Here is an 18,233-nt window from a genome sequence, read left to right as displayed (position 1 = left end):
CCTTGTTGTAGTTCTATACTTCAATTTTTGTATTAATTAATTTTTACCTGGTATTATTTTTATGCATATTGATCTGCTGACTCAAACATGGGACAAAAAGGACATATTTGGTAGATTTAAAATAAAAGAAAAAGTATGGCAACAAAGTGACACGTGATATTATTGAATATATAAAAATTTACTATGATTAGTAAATAGAAATAAATTTTCTCCAGATATTTAGTACATGCTACTCAATTTTTGCAAGATATTTAGTAAATATTAAGTTTACTCAGATAAATAGTCAATATTATTTAATTTTCCTTGTGAAATTAATTTGTATTTACTAAATATTTTTGAGCTATATTAATTCATATGTGGCATGTTATTACTAAATCCAACACATTTTAACTGTGCATTTTATTAACATTTACATAATTTTCTTGCTTAAATGTAGTTTATTTCTTCAATGAACGTTAATTAAAACTTTGAAAATTAGAATCTACTCATTAATAATACATGTCACTTTGTTGCCATAATGTTTTATAAGTAACTAATGGGTCACAATTTTTTTACAGTGTAGGGCTGTCCCGAATACCTTTTTTAGGGCTTTGGAACTTGGGCCGTAATATTGGGTGAATGTTCTTATATTCCAGGGGCGGGGGTTGGGGGTGAGATACATAATACTGAGTAACTACCCAACAAACAAATATCAGAAAATTTAGGGCCAGCCCTAAATGATAAACACAAAAATCACATGCAGCTGACTACTGCACTGTTAAAGCCTCTGCTCCAGAAAGAATCATCCACATCAAGAAGTAAACAAATATGTAAATTTATTTATTAAAATTGGACAATAATAAATGATTACAAATTATAGCAAACAACTAAAAAAAATTCATACATTACTGCTATCTAAGCTGCATAAACATGACTTACCTCATCATTTAAAATAAGGCCATCAATAAGTGCAAATAATTAAGTGACTGATATTATGATGTCAGGTCAGAATAAAGGATTTTCATTACTTATTCTTACTCCTTTATACATTCAACTGTATCATAGCCTTTTAATCACATTATCAAAATTAACATCAGCAGGAATTCACAGGAAAAATAAAACGACAAAATAGTTGTCCGGCTAAAATCTTCTTTGGCTGCTCGAACAAAAAATAATTAAAGAAATATTTGTTAGGTTGTACTGTCTATATGCACAGACAAATTACTCATTAACGAGAAATAATTAAGTTAAAACACAAAAATATGATCTATTTAAAAAAATTAAAAGCACACAGGCCCCATATATATTTTAACATGCACCTGGCCTCATGTCAGTAATGTTCATGTAGGCCTTTATGTTTTAAAATCAGTTTGTTCTCTGTGTGAATCCCTCAGCTGCACACTCTACAGGCAGAGAAGAGGCATGGCACCCATTATATGGCAATGTGTGAGTACAATGCATTCTCATTTTGGTCCTTCAGCTTCATTATTTAAATCATTAGAGATGTCCCTGCTAAAACCCTGTTTAAGTCGGACCTCTTCATTATTTGAGGTTTGATAATCGTACAGATATTCTTCCATACCATCAAATATTAATTAGATCGGGTTACGGGTTAAAACATCAGTGTATGCAGGTATTTATTCTGACCTTGCACAAGACTACCTGATTTAAAACAGATCCCTTCTTTGTTAAAGAGCAGTTCGACCAATCTTTCTACTTTTATGCACAGTTCAGTGTTTCAAGTAATTCTTTGAGAGTTGGATGTGACATATTTCATTTGACTAATACTCAGATTTGTTAAAATAATGGTGCTGTTTGCCTTACAACACAAAGAATTTATTTGGCATAAAATACTTTGAAATAAAAAACATTTCAGGCCAAAATATGTTTTGCAAAATATTTCATTTAAAGTACTTAAAGTGTTAAACAAAGTCTTAGGCATCCAGACAAGCTTTTTAAAATCATTTAGTGTAATGACTTCCTTTGGGAGAGGTTTAAGACTCATATAGACATTTGGTTCCTATTAAAACCACAGTAATACAGTTGTAAAAATATAATTTTGTCTACAATGGAGCCTTTATCATTTATTCACTCTGAATAAATCTCATCAGTGCATTGGAAAGTTACACATTTATGAAATCAGGTGATGGCAGTTCAAAACAAGTGTGAACGTATCTACACTTTCTTTTCCCTTTTGTCCTGATCAGCACATTTCCGTCCTCTTCCTCGCCTAACATACATCATCAGCTGATGATTAACCCTTAAGTGCTGAACCAGTTGTGTAAGGGAGGGGCAAATATAAAAATAGAAAGCAGAGGGCTCTGCAGAGCTAAAGATGTGGAAGAAATCTAGTGTATGGAGTCAAAAAAGGGTCAAAAAGATTGAGTTTGTAAAACAATACTCACAGATGTAACAGACTTTGTAATTGCGTTTGAGCAACTACATACATGTAAAACAAAATTTGTAACTGCGTTTGAGCAACTACATACTCGTAAAACAAAATTTGTAACTGCGTTTGAGCAACTACATACTCGTAAAACAAAATTTGTAACTGCGTTTGAGCAACTATATACTCGTAAAACAAAATTTGTAACTGCGTTTGAGCAACTACATACTCGTAAAACAAAATTTGTAACTGCGTTTGAGCAACTACATACTCGTAAAACAAAATTTGTAACTGCGTTTGAGCAACTACATACTCGTAAAACAAAATTTGTAACTGCGTTTGAGCAACTACATACTCGTAAAACAAAATTTGTAACTGCGTTTGAGCAACTACATACTCGAAAAACAAAATTTGTAACTGCGTTTGAGCAACTACATACTCGTAAAACAAAATTTGTAACTGCGTTTGAGCAACTACATACTCGAAAAACAAAATTTGTAACTGCGTTTGAGCAACTACATACTCGTAAAACAAAATTTGTAACTGCGTTTGAGCAACTACATACTCGTAAAACAAAATTTGTAACTGCGTTTGAGCAACTACATACTCGTAAAACAAAATTTGTAACTGCGTTTGAGCAACTACATACTCGTAAAACAAAATTTGTAACTGCGTTTGAGCAACTACATACTCGTAAAACAAAATTTGTGCATTCCAATACATTTGTGGATTTTAGTTTTATGTGTATGTAGTTGCTCAAATGCAGTTACAATGTCCATTACATTTGTGAGTATTGTTTTACAAAATCAAAATCTTTTTGACCCTTTTTTGGCTCCATACAAGTACTACATCATTTAACTTTAGTAAATCATCACTAAATCAGTCGTACTGTGCTCCATTTCTCTGTTCCTGCGCTGAACTACATCACAGAGCAGCAGCAGGTGGCTGGGTAGTCGTGTGCATTCACCTTCATCTCATTTCCGTACACAAAGTAAACATGAGTCTTCTCTTTCCATGCGTAGGTGACCCGAGTTACAGGGATCAGCTCTATGGTGTGACGCTGCAGTAGGAAAGATTTTTCAGTCAGTAACAATGTTATCACAACTACAGATACTGGAACTAGGAGATTATGAGCCAGTGCCAATATCTGATATCGTTCATGTTTATATCTCTGAATACAGATAAACATTTACCATATAGTTTCTGTTAAAAATATTTATCTGAATGTTTTATAATGAATTGATCAATAGAAATGGTCCAGAATAGAATCTTATGTAAGATACACTGAATACATAGTGAGTGCCATGAAAATATCTTGCAGGATGGCAATGTAATATTTTTGCCATAACACCACCTCTAATATGATTTGTTATATTGATATATATTACATTTTTTATTTGAAGGTTTAATATATTAACATTAGAGCTTGATCAAATATGGGACAAAACAAATCCACATACAGAACGTAAAGTAGTACCTGCTGCAGAATTTTTTTGAGACCAGTTTGGGAAAATCTGGACTGATGTTCTCTCACTAAACGTTCAGACGCCTGGGCCACAGCAGGGTCCGGGAAACCCATCGCAGGGTAAAGCTAAAACACACACACACACACACACACAAATCATGGTATAAAAAATTCATTATACTGTACTGTCCTGTATGTGTAGGTCAGTGGCGGATCCTGGTCTTTCAAGGAGGGGAAGCTCAATTTCGGCCTACATCATAAAATGTGTCGGTTTATTTATACGTAAATTCAACCCTCCGTTCCTTTTTAAGAAAATGATCTGTGACCCTGTCGTACCAACAAGGCGTCTTTTCCAGGGACTTGACTAGTGTCCTCTCAATGGCCAGCAGAGCTAGGCTGCTTAAACAACCTTGGCCCATGTGAAGTGTGTCCGCCTGTGCTCCCACGGATCTCTACACCAAAGGATCGCTGATTCGCTCATTTCGCTGTCAATCAAAAAGGGATTCAGCCTCAGACAGATCATCCAATCATCATGCAGAAGCTGAGCGTCTGGGCCAGCCGAGGCCAGCCCACTGCCCCATAGACCCCCAGAGACGCTGAGTGTCCAATGGGCGGGACAAAGCCCAGCATTTATCCAATGACTCGTCTCGTTTCGCTGCACTTCGCTGCTTCACTATTGAACTCTGTGGACGCTCAGCGTCCAGACTGTTTAAAGCACTGTGAGAATGATTGAGAGGAAAGCCGTGTCTTTACCAGTGATAAGAAGCTGATTCTGAACAAAAGTTGAGTGCGTTGTAGTGCATATTTATTCAATGACATGTACACACAACAGTATATATTTGATCACTTATTTTTTACATTTTAGGGGAAGCTGAGCTTCCTTTGCAGTCTTAGAGCAATCGCCGCTGGTGTAGGTGTATCTTGTGTGTGTGTGTGTGTGTATGAGAGGGAGATAGAGTATGTACATAAGTGTATATTTACCATATCCTTAGAGTCTTTGAACATTTCCCTTCCAGAGACTTTACTGAACTTCTTCACTCTCAAACCACTGGACTGCTCCACCACAAAATCCTCCTTATTATTGGTCCTGAGGATTAAAGTCACAAACGTCACTAAACTGTCATGCAGAATACCATTCACCATTTCCAGGTCTATTTTTATTTTGTTATGGGTTACAGATATTCTACATTTACTGGGAAATAGTTTGGTAGAATCTCAAAACTTGTGTAAATGTATACAGATCATAATTTCCCAGGGGACGTGTAAGTGGTGTAATATTAACTCTGCCAAACTACAGTTGATAGGGATGGTGCAAACTCACCACAGTTGTACAGTACAATCTGATTTACTGTAACATCTCTTGTATGTTCTTACCATTGAACCTTGAGGTTGGTAAACACGAGGAGCTGTCTCTTTCCGCGGCAGAGGCTACACTCCTTAAAGCCTTCACTGCACTTTGAGCAGCTGCAAACCACACATTACCATCCCCAATTAAATTACTGAGATTAAATCAGTTTTATCTATGCACTTTAATTAATCCTTTCATTCGAATGGCTGCAGGCACTCTTTATATTAATACCTCCTGGTCTGGTCCTAACTAAAGCTGAGTTGTGAAATAAAATATACTTCTCTCTTCCTTGGCCGCTGCACTGTGTACAGTGATTGTTGTCATGGCAAAGGCCTGTGCCGTTACATTCACTGCAGACTTTCTGTAAAAGAAAAAAAAAAGGTTTTGAACTGAGACTTTGCAGTAAAGTATTTCGAAAACATGTCCAGAAATTAGGTTTTGCATTTACAGTACTTTAACTGCCTTCTAAAACAAAAAATTAACTCACACTCCCACAGCCAGCACACTCCTTGCAAGGCGTCCTCCCCATGCCCTGACACTTATGGCAAGGCTTTACAGACAAAAAAAACAGCAGAGATAAAACTGCATTAAAGAGCATATGAGCAACTATGTCAACTGGTAAATAATGGATAATTATATATTTTTAGGGACAAGATTATTAAAAGATGTATAATTTGGTACACACAGACATGAAGCAGGTAATATTGTAAACCTTTATGTTTTTAAAATGTAAAATAACATTTATATCTGACATTCTTTGAGCACATAGCTGTTCCCCAAACCTGAGCTGAATTAAACGACACTGAGTGCTTTTACATATGATTCTGGCATGTTACAGAAGTTCCAAGCTGTGGAGTTTTAAATTTGAAAAACAGTATAATACCATGCAAATCTAGGATTATCTATGTTATAACCATGACTGAACACAAACAGAAACAGAATGAGCTTCTGTTTCAGGTCCTTTAATCTCATCCCTCTTTTCTTTGGAAATCTATCTTTCATAATGTACACATACAGTAATTAGGCACATTCATTCATTCATTATCTGTAACCGCTTATCCAGTTCAGGGTGACAGTGGTGGACATTGGGCGCAAGGCAGGAATACACCCTGAAGGGGGCGCCAGTTCTTCACAGGGCAACACACACACACACTTTTGAGACTCCAATCCACCTACAAGCATGTGTTTTTGGACCATGGGAGCAAACCGGAGCACCCGGAGGAAACCCACGCGGACACAGGGAGAACACATCAAACGGTGTGAACTCACAGACAGTCACAGGGAGTGGGACTTGAACCCACAACCTCCAGGTCCCTGGATCTGTGTGACTGCGACACTACCTGCTGCACCACCGTGCTGCTAGTTAGGCAGTTAATTAAAATTCTTTAAAAAAAAATGTAATTGCCTGCCACTGCAGTCCGCAAACAGAACAGACCACCAAAATAACAACTTCTTGAATTTACAAGAAACTTCATCTAAACCCACTCCAAACTTGTCAACTTGCGGGTGGAGCCTCTGTGGCTGAGACTAATTTTACCTTGACTGAGGAGGTGTACGGCACTCTGATGTTCTGTGTGTTATCTTGGAAGAAGGGGGGAGTCTTGGCTAATATCTCCCATGGCCCTGGGGCAGGCTGAATTGATGCATCTACAGGTTGATCTGAAAAATATCAGGGACATATTATTTTCCATATTGTGATGTACCCTATTAAATCGGACCAACATTTTTACTTAGTTCTGAAGATGCATTTAGTAAGGTCATGGGCTACAGTTAAAGCAAATCAAATTGTATATCGCACAGGAAAGGAAGCTTCATTAAACGTCCCATTGATGTTTTAGAAGTAGTGGCAAAGCTCTATTGGTGCTCTAAAGATCAACTGGTAGCATTTCTCCTAATTGTGAATAATTAGTGATATCTCTTAGGTGCTAAATAAAAATGATGATGATGGAGATAGAAGCATTATGCATATTCTGTCTTTATCTTTAGCTTTGGTTTAAGTGTAAACAAATATCCCTGGTTCGGCTGCATTTAGAAGCTTCTTACTGGTGTAAGGCTCATGACTCAATTCAGTAGTTCTGGATTCAGTGAAGGTCTCCAAGCGATACTAAGATGCACAGAGGAACATAAAGAGTTTGATTAATAATTCAGAAACATTACATAAATGTTTAAATGACCTTAGATGAAAATTTGGGCACCCCTGGTTTATAGGATCCTATTGATGCTTACGTCCATAATTTTGGGATAAGTACAAGGACAAATGGTCTTAAATGTATCTCAATAAACCTCTTCATCAGAGTTGATGTTTTTTCTCAAAGTATTGGATCCAATTGTTTAAGTTTTACCAGATAAAACATATAACACGACTTACACAAATAAATGCCCCATTCACAGAATCAATGTTTTATCTGGTAAGATCATAAGTATAGCCCTTTAATGCATTTAGCTGGGTAAAGGATTTCACATTATACAAAAAATACATAGTAATAAGCTAGTCAGAATTGATAATAAGACTGAACTGATCTTTTATATTCACTACTAAAAGTGAATAGTAGTGGGGGGGGGGGACTCTTTATGGAACATTTGAAGGTGATAACAGTTTCTATAATATGAGTTTGCTTCCACAGACGGTGGGAGAGAGCAACCAAATCGCAACCATTAAACATCTCTGTAAACTTTTCCATCTCTATTTTAAAATAAAAAATCTTTACTCTCTTCACACGCACATGACTCTGTCTAATTCATTCTCAACAACCTCAACCACCACCTCAATCCAACAATTGGCCGAGCCAGAGCCAGAGCCAGAGCCAGGAGCCTTTACATCAAGAATTAAGATTCATCTTTTGAAAAAGTCCAAAGTCAAGTTTGAGCCGCAAGCTGTGCCGACTTCAACACCTGCTGTGCTGTGTGAGACGAAGGGCCCATAAACAGAAACATCTGTCCAAACCACGCAGTGGTGAGTGGCTATCCTTGCTGAAGGAAATAATCAAATAATGGTTAATTATTAAAACTTACTTGATGCTAAGTTAACTACATTTTATGAGGTTATTGGAGTAAGATTATAGACATGAGATAGTGATCCTAGTTTTATCAACTCTTTGGAGGTTTGAAAAATATTGCTAAATGGTTATCCCAAGGATTGATTAATAGCTTAGAGGTTGGCATGACTTCGAAGTGAATATAATTTAGTTAGGCGGCTGTTCAACGTGAAAGCGGTAACTGTGGTTTTCTTCCTCACGTGGTGCTGGAAATGACTCGAGTATAATACTTGTAAAAATGTATGCCTACTTTCTTTGTAAATACATAAGTCATTTTCCTGTTTGTTGTGGTGTTTGCCAAATTATCCCATAAGTGTTTGTCTCAGTGGTGTGGAGAAAAATGGGGGCTAAATTAATTTCTGCTGCACATCTTATTGCTTTAAACGGTCTTCTAGGCTTTCTCAGCAAGTCTTATCTTTTCACCCTCCCTTTTTGACTCTCACTTTGTGTGTGTGTTTGTCTTTGTGTTAACTATAAAGGACCAGGGCAGAGTTAAAATGCAAAAAACAAAATTTCTGAAGTTGTTGAAAGACCAACTACTGAGAAACATGGTTCTGCACCTCCAGAAGTTTCAATAGATGAGATGCTTGAATGTATAAGCCAATATTTTGATGCAAGGTTTGGCTTGAAATACCAATGTGAAAAACATTTTAACAAATACACCATCAGTCAGAAAGAAGATGGGAGTTGGGGATTAGGAGACATCAAACGAGTGTTTGGAAAGTCACAGCGCATGTCTAATAGTGCCGCTAAAGATGCTTTACATGTTTTGCTTGCAGCTAAAATTCAACTTCACATGAGTCGTTGTCGAGATAACCGCCTGAATAATAAAATCAAAGCAGAACAGGAAAAGGTTTCTGCATTCGCAGGATAGGTTCAGTCAAAAAACATTGAAAAAAATGAGCTGGTCACTGACGTTAAAAGGCTGAAGTCAGAAATTTCTCAGTTGAAACGAGAGCTGAGAGAGGCTAACTTGGTGATTGCTGCATCCAAAATGCCTGACAAGCTCACTGCTCAGGAACGACCCTCAAAGGGCGGAGCAAAAAAGACGCATAAGAAAACATTGTATCCATTTAAAGAACTTAAACTGAGGCAGCAATCTCTGAGCATCTAACAGCTGAGATGGCTTTTGTTGCTGATGTTGAAAGTGATTCAGATTCAGGTTCAGATGATTAATCAAATGACACTGAAAATGATTCAGAATCATCTGACGAGGATCCAATTCCCAGTTCTCACACTTACATAGCCTCATCCAAAATGAAACGAATCAAATCTGAGGCTAAAGCTAAAAGACTAGCTCCAATCAAGATAAAGCCTGAAAAGGTCACAGTTCAAAGTGATGAAAGTGGTACTCAACCACAGCCAAATCCTCAACCAGACCAGGCTGATGAAGATGCTGGAGGAGGTTCATCATTCCAGGCAAAACAAGAACGGGATGAGGGATTAGAACAAGCATCTAAACCATAAGTTCAAAGGCGAAAGAAAGCTTGTTATGAAACCAGGTAGTATCATGAACCTCCCACTCCTGATTTGATTGACAAGTGGTCAAAAACACTGCCAAATATTTATAGAAGCCCAAGAAAAGCATGGGATGAGTTAAAACGCTTGAAGCATATTTATTGTCTGCATCCTTTTGATGGTATGATGATATTGTCTGTCCTGTTGAAAGACAAAGAGCGGACAGAGTTGTCTGATCAAGTGAATCATGTTGTAGAAACCACGGAGGAAAGTTGTGATAAAGGACGGGAATTCATCAGACTCTGATAGCCCTACAACCAGAAGAGATTGACTGGAACAAAATTGCAGAATGTACACCTAATATCAATGAAATAGTCAGAGACTATGAAGAAATATTCAAACAAATATGGTTAGAGCATGCTGGTATCAACACCAGAGAGTCAGACACTCTGGATGAAGTCACTGTTCCTCCTCTTAGTGGATTTATCAATGGCTTGAGACCAGATATTGCTGTTGCCCTGAAAACAAAACACACAGGATGGAATGAACGAACCAGAAGGTTTGGAGATGTTGTCACGGCTGCGCAGGGAGGAAGAGGAGACGGATGGAAACGCAAAGAATTTTATTTAAACAAAGACAGAATCAAAATAAGATTCTGGAGTGGGGACCTGAGACTGGACTGGAACACTGGAAGGGGACTGAGACAGAACAGATGTAGAAAAGGGAGACAAGTCTGGGGACAGAACAGGACTAGATACAGAAGACTGGACAGGAGCAGGTGACTGGATATTAGACTGGACACTGGATGGGGACTGAGACTGAACATGATTATGAACAGGGAACTGGAATGGAGACAAGGCAGGTGATGGGACTGAGGCTGGGTACTGGGACAGGGCAGGAGAAGAGACAGGAGACAAAATACTGGACAGAAATGAAGACTGGACCACAGAAACAGGGGGCACTGCGTCCACGGAAACGGGGCACTGCGTCCACGGAGGCAGGGAGCCCTGAGATGATGTCCACGGAGGCAGGGAGCGCTGCGACAAGGTCCATGGAGGCAGGGGGCCCTGCGACGACGTCCACAGAGGCAGGGACTTGGGCTGCTCAAGGAGCAGGTGCTAGAGCTGTTGAGGTTTTGAGAGGTCCAATGGGCGCATTCATGAGGAAATCCATGAAATCCTTTGACCAAGGATCCTCATGAAATACGCGCTCACCTCTTCTGCCCTGAGGTTTGAGCACCAACTCTCCATGCCCCCCCAAAATCTTCTCAAAATAAAACATGGGTAATAAATACAGACGGTAATAAAGACAACACTAAACTAAACATAGTTAAACTAAGACAGACAGAGAAAAGCCATGAACCGGGGTAGACGCATGTAAACAGAAACATACATCTACACACACAACAAAGGAGCACTGAAACTATAGGGGTATATCAGGACAAGACAAACGAGGAACACCTGGAGACAATAATGAGACAGAGGCAGGACTAAGGTGGGGCTAGGGCGGAGATAGGAACAACAACAAACAGAGCCATGTGCTACTTGAGAACATGGTGAGGAAAACAGACGGGACTGGGCCAGGATGTGACAGTTGTACAATGGGCACGGGATATTGAGATGGCTCAAGAATTGAGAATTAGAGCTCTTAAGCTTAGTGGACCTGCAACTGCAAAGCAGTTCCATAGAAGTAAATGGAATTCACGAGAACAAGGAGACAATCGAGATAGTGGTGATTTTTCCAACAAGAAAGGGGAGAAATTTGGAGACTGTCATTACTGTGGAAAACATGGACATTGGGAAAGAGAATGTAGGAAGAAGTTCAAAGATCAACAAAATGCAACTCCTGATGATTCAGGATCTGACGACCTTATTGGAAAGGCCAAACAACTGTTTGAGCAGAGGCAAACCCTGATGAATTCAGCACTTCAGGGAAACTAGATGATTCCTCTCTGCAGCCTCTGCTAGCAGCTTTACAACAAAATGCAGATGGCTTTTATGTATGTGCAATTATCAACAATCATGACATCAACTTCCTTCTAGATACTGGTGCTGAAATAACAATAATCACTTCAGAACTTGCAAAAAACAACTCAACCTGCCATTAACCAATGTCTGCATTAAAGCTACAGCAGCTGGTGGTGGAAATATGAGCATTAAAAAAAACCCAGCCTGTTGTGATGACAATTGGACCATACGACATGGAAACTAGCATTGGATGTATTGCTGCAATTGAAGTCAACTCTGTGTGTTGAAGAAAGCAAGGTCACCTGGCTAACGATTGATTATCCATCCATTATCCACCGCTTATCCGGGTCCGGGTCCTGGGGGAAGCAGTCGGAGCAAAGAAACCCAGACCTCCCTCTCCCCAGCCACCGCCTCCAGCTCCTCCGGGGGTATACCGAGGCGTTCCCGGGCCAGTCGAGACATGTAGTCTCTCCAGCATGTTCTTGGTCTGACCCGGGGCCTCATTCCCGTTGGACATGCCCGGAACACCTCACCAGGAAGGCGTCCAGGAGGCATCCGGACCAGATGCCCGAACCACCTCAACTGGCTCCTCTCGACGTGGAGGAGCAGCGGCTCCACTCCGAGTCTCTCTCGGATGTTCGAGCTCCTAACCCTGTCTCTAAGGGAGAGTCCAGACATCCTGCGGAGAAAACTCATTTCAGCCGCTTGTACCCGCGATCTCGTTCTTTCGGTCACTACCCAAAGCTCCTGACCATAGGTGAGGGTTGGGACGTAGATTGAACGGTAAATCGAGAGCTCTGCTTTTCTGCTCAGCTCTCTCTTCACCACAACGGACCGGTACAGAGCACGCATTACTGCTGACGCTGCACCGATCCGCCTGACAATCTCACGCTCCATCTTTCCCTCACTCGTGAACAAGACCCTGAGGTATTTAAACTCCTCCACTTGAGGCAGGATCTCACTTCCAACCTGGAGAGAGCACTCCACCTTTTTCCGACTAAGTACCATGGACTCGGACTTGGAGGTGCTGATCCTCATCCCTACCGCTTCACACTCGGCTGCAAACTGGTCCAGCAAGAGCTGGAGGTCCCGGCTCGATGAAGCCAACAAGACCACATCATCTGCAAAAAGCAGACATGGAATCCTGAGACCACCAAACCGGACACCATCCGCCACTTGGCTACGCCGAAATTTTCTGTCCATAAAAATTGTGAACAGAACCAGTGACAACGGCCAGCCCTGACGGAGTATACAGTGTTGGTGGAAAACTGCTTTCCCCTCCTGAGTCACCTGATGGTTTGCCAGAAACTTCTCAGAGCCAACCGAAAGTCATTTTCCATGTTCTCACCGAACTCCTCCCACACCCGAGTTTTTGCCTCAGTGACAGTGGTTTTCGGTTATCGATATGGCCAACAGCTATTGGTCAGTCTCTTTCCAAGGAGTCACAACCATGGCTAGCTTTCTCTGTCGATGGTCAACAGTACACCTGGACAAGACTTCCACAAGGTCTTCACAACAGCCCAACTTTGTACCACCAAGCTCTGCGAAAACATTTAAGATCCTCAGACATGCCCAACATAACATCAGTTGTTATCCAATTTGTAGATGATATTTTGATTGCTTCCAAAAATGAAGGCGAGCACGAAGCTGATGCTAAGCCGTTCTCAACTACTTGGGCAGCAAAGGCCACAAAACCAGGCTGGAAAAAAGCCCAATTTATGCAGAAAGAAGTTATCTATCTCTGACAGAAAATTTCACAAGGGCAAAGAGCAATCACTCCAGATTGTGCCAAAGCAATCCATGAAACACCAGAGCCAAAAACTATCCATGAGCTGAGATCATTTTTGGGCCTATGCAATTATAGCCGTGCATGGGTGTATGCCTACACTGAATTAGCTCAACCACTGTTTGAACTCCTTCAAGGGAATCCTTATCCAAAGGAGAGAGTCGTCCTCAATGACAAGGCACAATCAGCATTTAAAGTGCTGAAGAAATCCCTGTGTGAAGCACCTGCACTGGGTATCCCTAACATCGAGAGGCCATTCTTTCTGTTTGTCAATGAAAAAGAGTGGCTTCATGACAGCCGTATTGACACAAGATCATGGTGGTGAGCAGCGTCCAGTGGGCTATTACTCAGCAAAATTGGAACATATAGAGAGCCGTCCAAGCAGTTTATTTGGCAGTAAAAATGGTGGCTGGACTGGTGCTTGATCAAAAGCTAACAGTGAAATGTCCTCATGCTGTTCATGCTCTGTTGACAATGAGCAGAGCCACTCAAGTAAAGGCAAGTTAATGGGGAAATTGGTTAGCGGTCTTGGAAGCACCCCACATTATCATCGAAAGGGCCAGTGTGTCCAACCCTTCCACTTTGATGACGCCTGGACAGGCTGAGGACCATGAGTGCGAAGAAGTTGTGACAACGCTGGAAGTGGACCAGCACATCAAAGAAATTCCTTTGCAAAATGCGGACTTCACTCTTTTCACTGATGGTTCTTCAACAATTGAAGATGAGGTGAGACGAGCTGGATGGTCAGTGACATTCGAAGTGGATATCCTGGCAAAAGGTCAAATGCCACCAGGAACATCAGCTCAACAAGCTGAATTGAAAGCGCTGATTGAAGCATGTAAACTGATGAAAGACCATACAGCCAACATTTACACTGATTCCTGCTATGGTGTCGTGTGGTCCATGATTTTGGTCAACTGTGGAAACAGCGTGGTTTTATAACCGCTGCAGGAACGCCAGTGAAAAACGGACAATTGGTCTTAGAATTTTTGGAAGCATTAACATTGCCCAAAGAAGTCACAATACTAAAGGTTAAAGCACACAAGGAAAGCTCGAGGAAATGCAGATGCCATTGTAAAACTCACTGCCAGAGAGGGAGACACAAACAATGAACATGGCAGCAATGACAATGGAAACACGAACAAAGACAACACCAAAGTCTGTCATCTTAAACTCGAACAAGACAAGGAAGTTTAAGCCATTTCTGATATCAAACAGATGCAACAGGATGCTTCAAGAGAAGTCGTCTCTCAAAATGCAGCAGCCAGGGTGCTCACTAGAGCTACAAAATTCGACCATATCACCCCAGTTCTCTTGTTCCTACACTGGATACCCGTAAAATTTCGCATTGACTATAAAATACTTCTCTTAGCTTATAAATCTCTAAATGGTTTAGGCCCGCAGTATCTTACTGAACTTCTCATACCTTATCGCCCATCACATACACTTCGTTCACAGGATGCCCATCTACTCTTTGTTTCTCGTATTAAGAAAAACACTGCAGGAGGAAGAGTGTTTTCACACAAAGCTCCTCAACTCTGGAATAGCCTTCCGGTTGCTGTTCGGGGCTCAAACACACTCTCAATCTTTAAATCTAGATTAAAAACCTACCTTTTCAAACAAGCTTTTGGTTAATTACTCACTTTCAGGTTACCCCTTTTATATTAGTGTTAGAGCTGGTTTTCATATTATCACATTATACTTCGTTTTAGGTTACTGTGAACTCTTTCAGAGTTGTTTGTCTCTTTTCTGCCTGTGTATCATCTGTTTATAACCTTGATGCTTGGGGGGAAGATTCTTTATGGAACATTTGAAGGTGATAACTGTTTCTATAATGTGTGTTTGCTCTCACTGACAGTGGGAGAGAATAACCAAGTCGCGACCAAGAAACATCTCTGTAAACTTTTCCATCTCTACTTTAAAATAAAACATCTTCACTCTCTTCACACGCGCGTGACTCTTGTCTAATTCATTCTCAACAACCTCAACCACCACCTCAATCCAACACTACTTTCTGTCATTCTCAGCAACATTAGCACTTCAGGAGAAATAGTGTATCATAAATAAACATGTTTGTCTACAGATATTATTTTGACACTCTGTGTAGGCTTAATCATTTTGTTGTATATCTTTTAAATTTTTCAAGGTTTTTACTTACCATTGATAGCAATTGATATTTAATTATATTGTTAGTCTGAATTCATTTCTAACACCTTTGTCTTTGTTGCATTTTAGTATTTGATTGAATTTCTGTGTTAATCGTTTCTAATTTTATATTAAACACAAAAACATCTGTCTTTAACACTTGTTTGAATTGCCATTGCATATGAAATGTGCTTTATATAAAACAACTTGCCTTGTCTTGCTTACACACGAGTTACATTAAGCTGCTGAGGCCAGTGCTTGGGCTAATAAAGAAAATGATATCGTCTGATAAGGTAATGCCCACCCGGTAAGTATTGAAAGGCTCCATGCTGGTGATAACTCCATCCTTGGCAGGGCCAGTGCTGTAACAGCATTTACTGGAGGCATAGCCCACAAAGGCCTCATATGCTGCATCCTCTGTGATGGAGGGAATACTTAAAAAATAAAAAAGAAAATAACAGTGAATGAATAGACAAAGACATTAAGTTCTTGGCTGGTGTTCTGTACGTTCGAGCAGAGTGTGTATGCCATTACTACAGCAGTAATGAAGTGACAGGTAAAGAAATTGTGTCTGTAGCAAGCTGAATGAAAAAAAAAAGATTCAGTGTTTTCCTATGATTAATTGAATTCAATTAATTTAGTTTAATATAAACAAATGTAAATATTACTGCCTACAACACACTCAAAAAAGCTGGAACAAAATGCATTACCAATTAAGTATTCGTAGATATGCTTTAACAGTTTGACACAGGTGTATCAGCTGCTGCCAAAGACACTGCAAATACCTGCCTCACATTCATTTTGTAAAATTACAACATCGGTTTGTTAGAATCGTAATAGCCTCCTGACTGACTGACTGACAACATGTTTGTTGACTCTATTTAACCAAATGGAGAGAAAAAGTTGATAAAACATAAAAGGATTCATGTTGTGTACGTCCATGACAGAGAGGAATGTCCTTACTGCAAGTTGGGCTGGAGGGGACCAGGCTCTGGTACTGGCATGGGCACTGTTGGCATAGGAGGAGGTGGGTACCCACCTACATCAGGGGGAAAGGAAGAAAAGAAGAAAAAAAAAAGAAAAGAGAGAGAGAGAGAGAGCCGGTGTGTAAGTTTATCTATGACAAGTACTCTTGTTAGATAAACAGATACAAAAGGTTCTTCATCAGGGTCAAGGAAGATTAAACTCTACAAAGAACAATTTACACTAGACCATTTCAGCTCCAGGACTTTTATTATGTTTTGTTTTATTTGGCACAGTTCTAAAATGAAAACAAATATTCACATCTCTTTCTGGAGAAGAGAATGTAATGTACCTTTAGAGAATACAACTGGAATTTTAAACACTGTTGTACCTTTGAAGGTACATTTACACTGTTAGTACCTTGTGTGAGTCTGAATTCTGTTGGAATGCTGGGTGTATTTATAAAATAGATTTATAAAATTTTTTACTACCTCCTCCACCGGCAACTGTGACTTCGTATCCTGGGACATTGTCAAACATGTTGGCAGGGGGCACCGATGGGGCGTTTCCATCTGCAGGGGTGGACATAGCTGAAACAGACCAGACAAACCTGTCAGTGTAAGGCTCCATATCAGCTAAACTCAACAAAACTTACATTCATGTAGTTGGTACTGTTAAAAACATTCTGTTCTCTCATGGTCAAGATCTCTGGTGTTTTAAATTATGTTAATAAATATTTTCACAATCGAATCAAAACCTTGAATCTACATTTTTTATCCTTTTTCATCTTCTGAAATAATTTTAATTTTATTACTGTGAACTCTTCACAATGAACTGACCAACAGAAATATTCCAGGACGACCTGCAATAAAACGTCTTTAACTTCCCTAGAATGTTTTTTATTCTCCTCTAAAGGTACCATGTTGAAGACGCAAGGATTTTTTCTGACAGTAACCATAAGCATTATAACAATTAATGGTTTCAAATGCTTTTGTTTAAGAAAACCATGAAATCATAAGCTAGTTATTCTTTAATATCCACAGTGTAATAACTAACTTTCTTCAACGTGTTCTGATTTTCATCACACAAACGAACTGTAACTGGAGAATTCAAAGAATAAAACTTTGAGAAAGTTATAGATAAATGGTAAGAACACAGATGCTGTCCTCCTACACAGTGCTGAATACGGTAATCAGGTAAAATGAATCATTTTAAAAGCTTCATAATCTGAAAACTCACCTTCAAATGTTAAGCCAAATGTAAGTGTCCCACTGTCTGATCACCCACTGTAAGGTAAACACCCACTGATACTTTCAACTGAAGTGCACAGTGCTAAATAACCGAAGGATTTGGCTATCAGTTCATCTGTGCACAACTATAGATGTGTCCCAAATGGATGCTTTGTTCACCAGAGCAGTGGACACAACTTCTCTAACCGCACAAATATTTCCAAACATGGAAATTTAAAACTAGGACCGTAGAAAATAGACTCAGCCATTAGGAACTCTATTAAAACATGTTTTGGAAATTTTAAACCAGCTACTTGAATATTAGTTGTGCACTCAGCACCTAATTAATATAATAATAAAAATTGAGGGTTTAACTTGATGCTGTAGTTTTAAGAAAGGTACCCAAGCAGCTGCTATCCACAGTGTGAACTGGTCGTGCCCTATTTTTTTCTGTTTCTGAAAATGTGAATAT

General features: G+C 39.6%; 1 protein-coding gene across 1 annotated transcript; it reads right to left on the bottom strand.

Annotated features, from left to right (window-relative positions):
• Positions 1-834: 834 nt before the first annotated feature.
• Positions 835-17,837, bottom strand: LOC136666222 (protein SSUH2 homolog). The gene is made up of 12 exons (XM_066644302.1): positions 17,772-17,837; positions 17,024-17,122; positions 16,533-16,608; positions 15,874-16,003; positions 7,222-7,282; positions 6,716-6,837; positions 5,666-5,728; positions 5,457-5,539; positions 5,205-5,294; positions 4,812-4,917; positions 3,843-3,956; positions 835-3,425 (listed from the first exon to the last, which is right to left on the bottom strand). The coding sequence occupies exons 2-12, from the start codon at positions 17,118-17,120 to the stop codon at positions 3,285-3,287; spliced, it is 1,083 nt and encodes a 360-aa protein (XP_066500399.1). The 5' UTR covers positions 17,121-17,122; positions 17,772-17,837; the 3' UTR covers positions 835-3,284.
• Between the last annotated feature and the right edge of the window lie 396 nt (positions 17,838-18,233).

This window comes from Hoplias malabaricus, chromosome 14 (genome assembly GCF_029633855.1).
Source record: "Hoplias malabaricus isolate fHopMal1 chromosome 14, fHopMal1.hap1, whole genome shotgun sequence".
In the NCBI taxonomy this organism is placed as follows: domain Eukaryota; kingdom Metazoa; phylum Chordata; class Actinopteri; order Characiformes; family Erythrinidae; genus Hoplias; species Hoplias malabaricus.
Note: the sequence above shows the minus strand (reverse complement) of the source record. Positions and strands in the feature narration are given on the sequence as shown.

Bases quoted from the DNA above. Each gene is read 5' to 3' on its own strand.
- LOC136666222 (XM_066644302.1), bottom strand. From the start codon at position 17,120: ATGTCCACCCCTGCAGATGGAAACGCCCCATCGGTGCCCCCTGCCAAC. The intron at 16,609-17,023 runs GTAGTAAAAAAT...CCCCTGATGTAG, and splicing joins CACAGTTGCCGGTGGAGGAG to GTGGGTACCCACCTCCTCCT. The intron at 5,540-5,665 runs GTGAGTTAATTT...TTTCTTTTACAG, and splicing joins AGTGTGCTGGCTGTGGGAGT to AAAGTCTGCAGTGAATGTAA.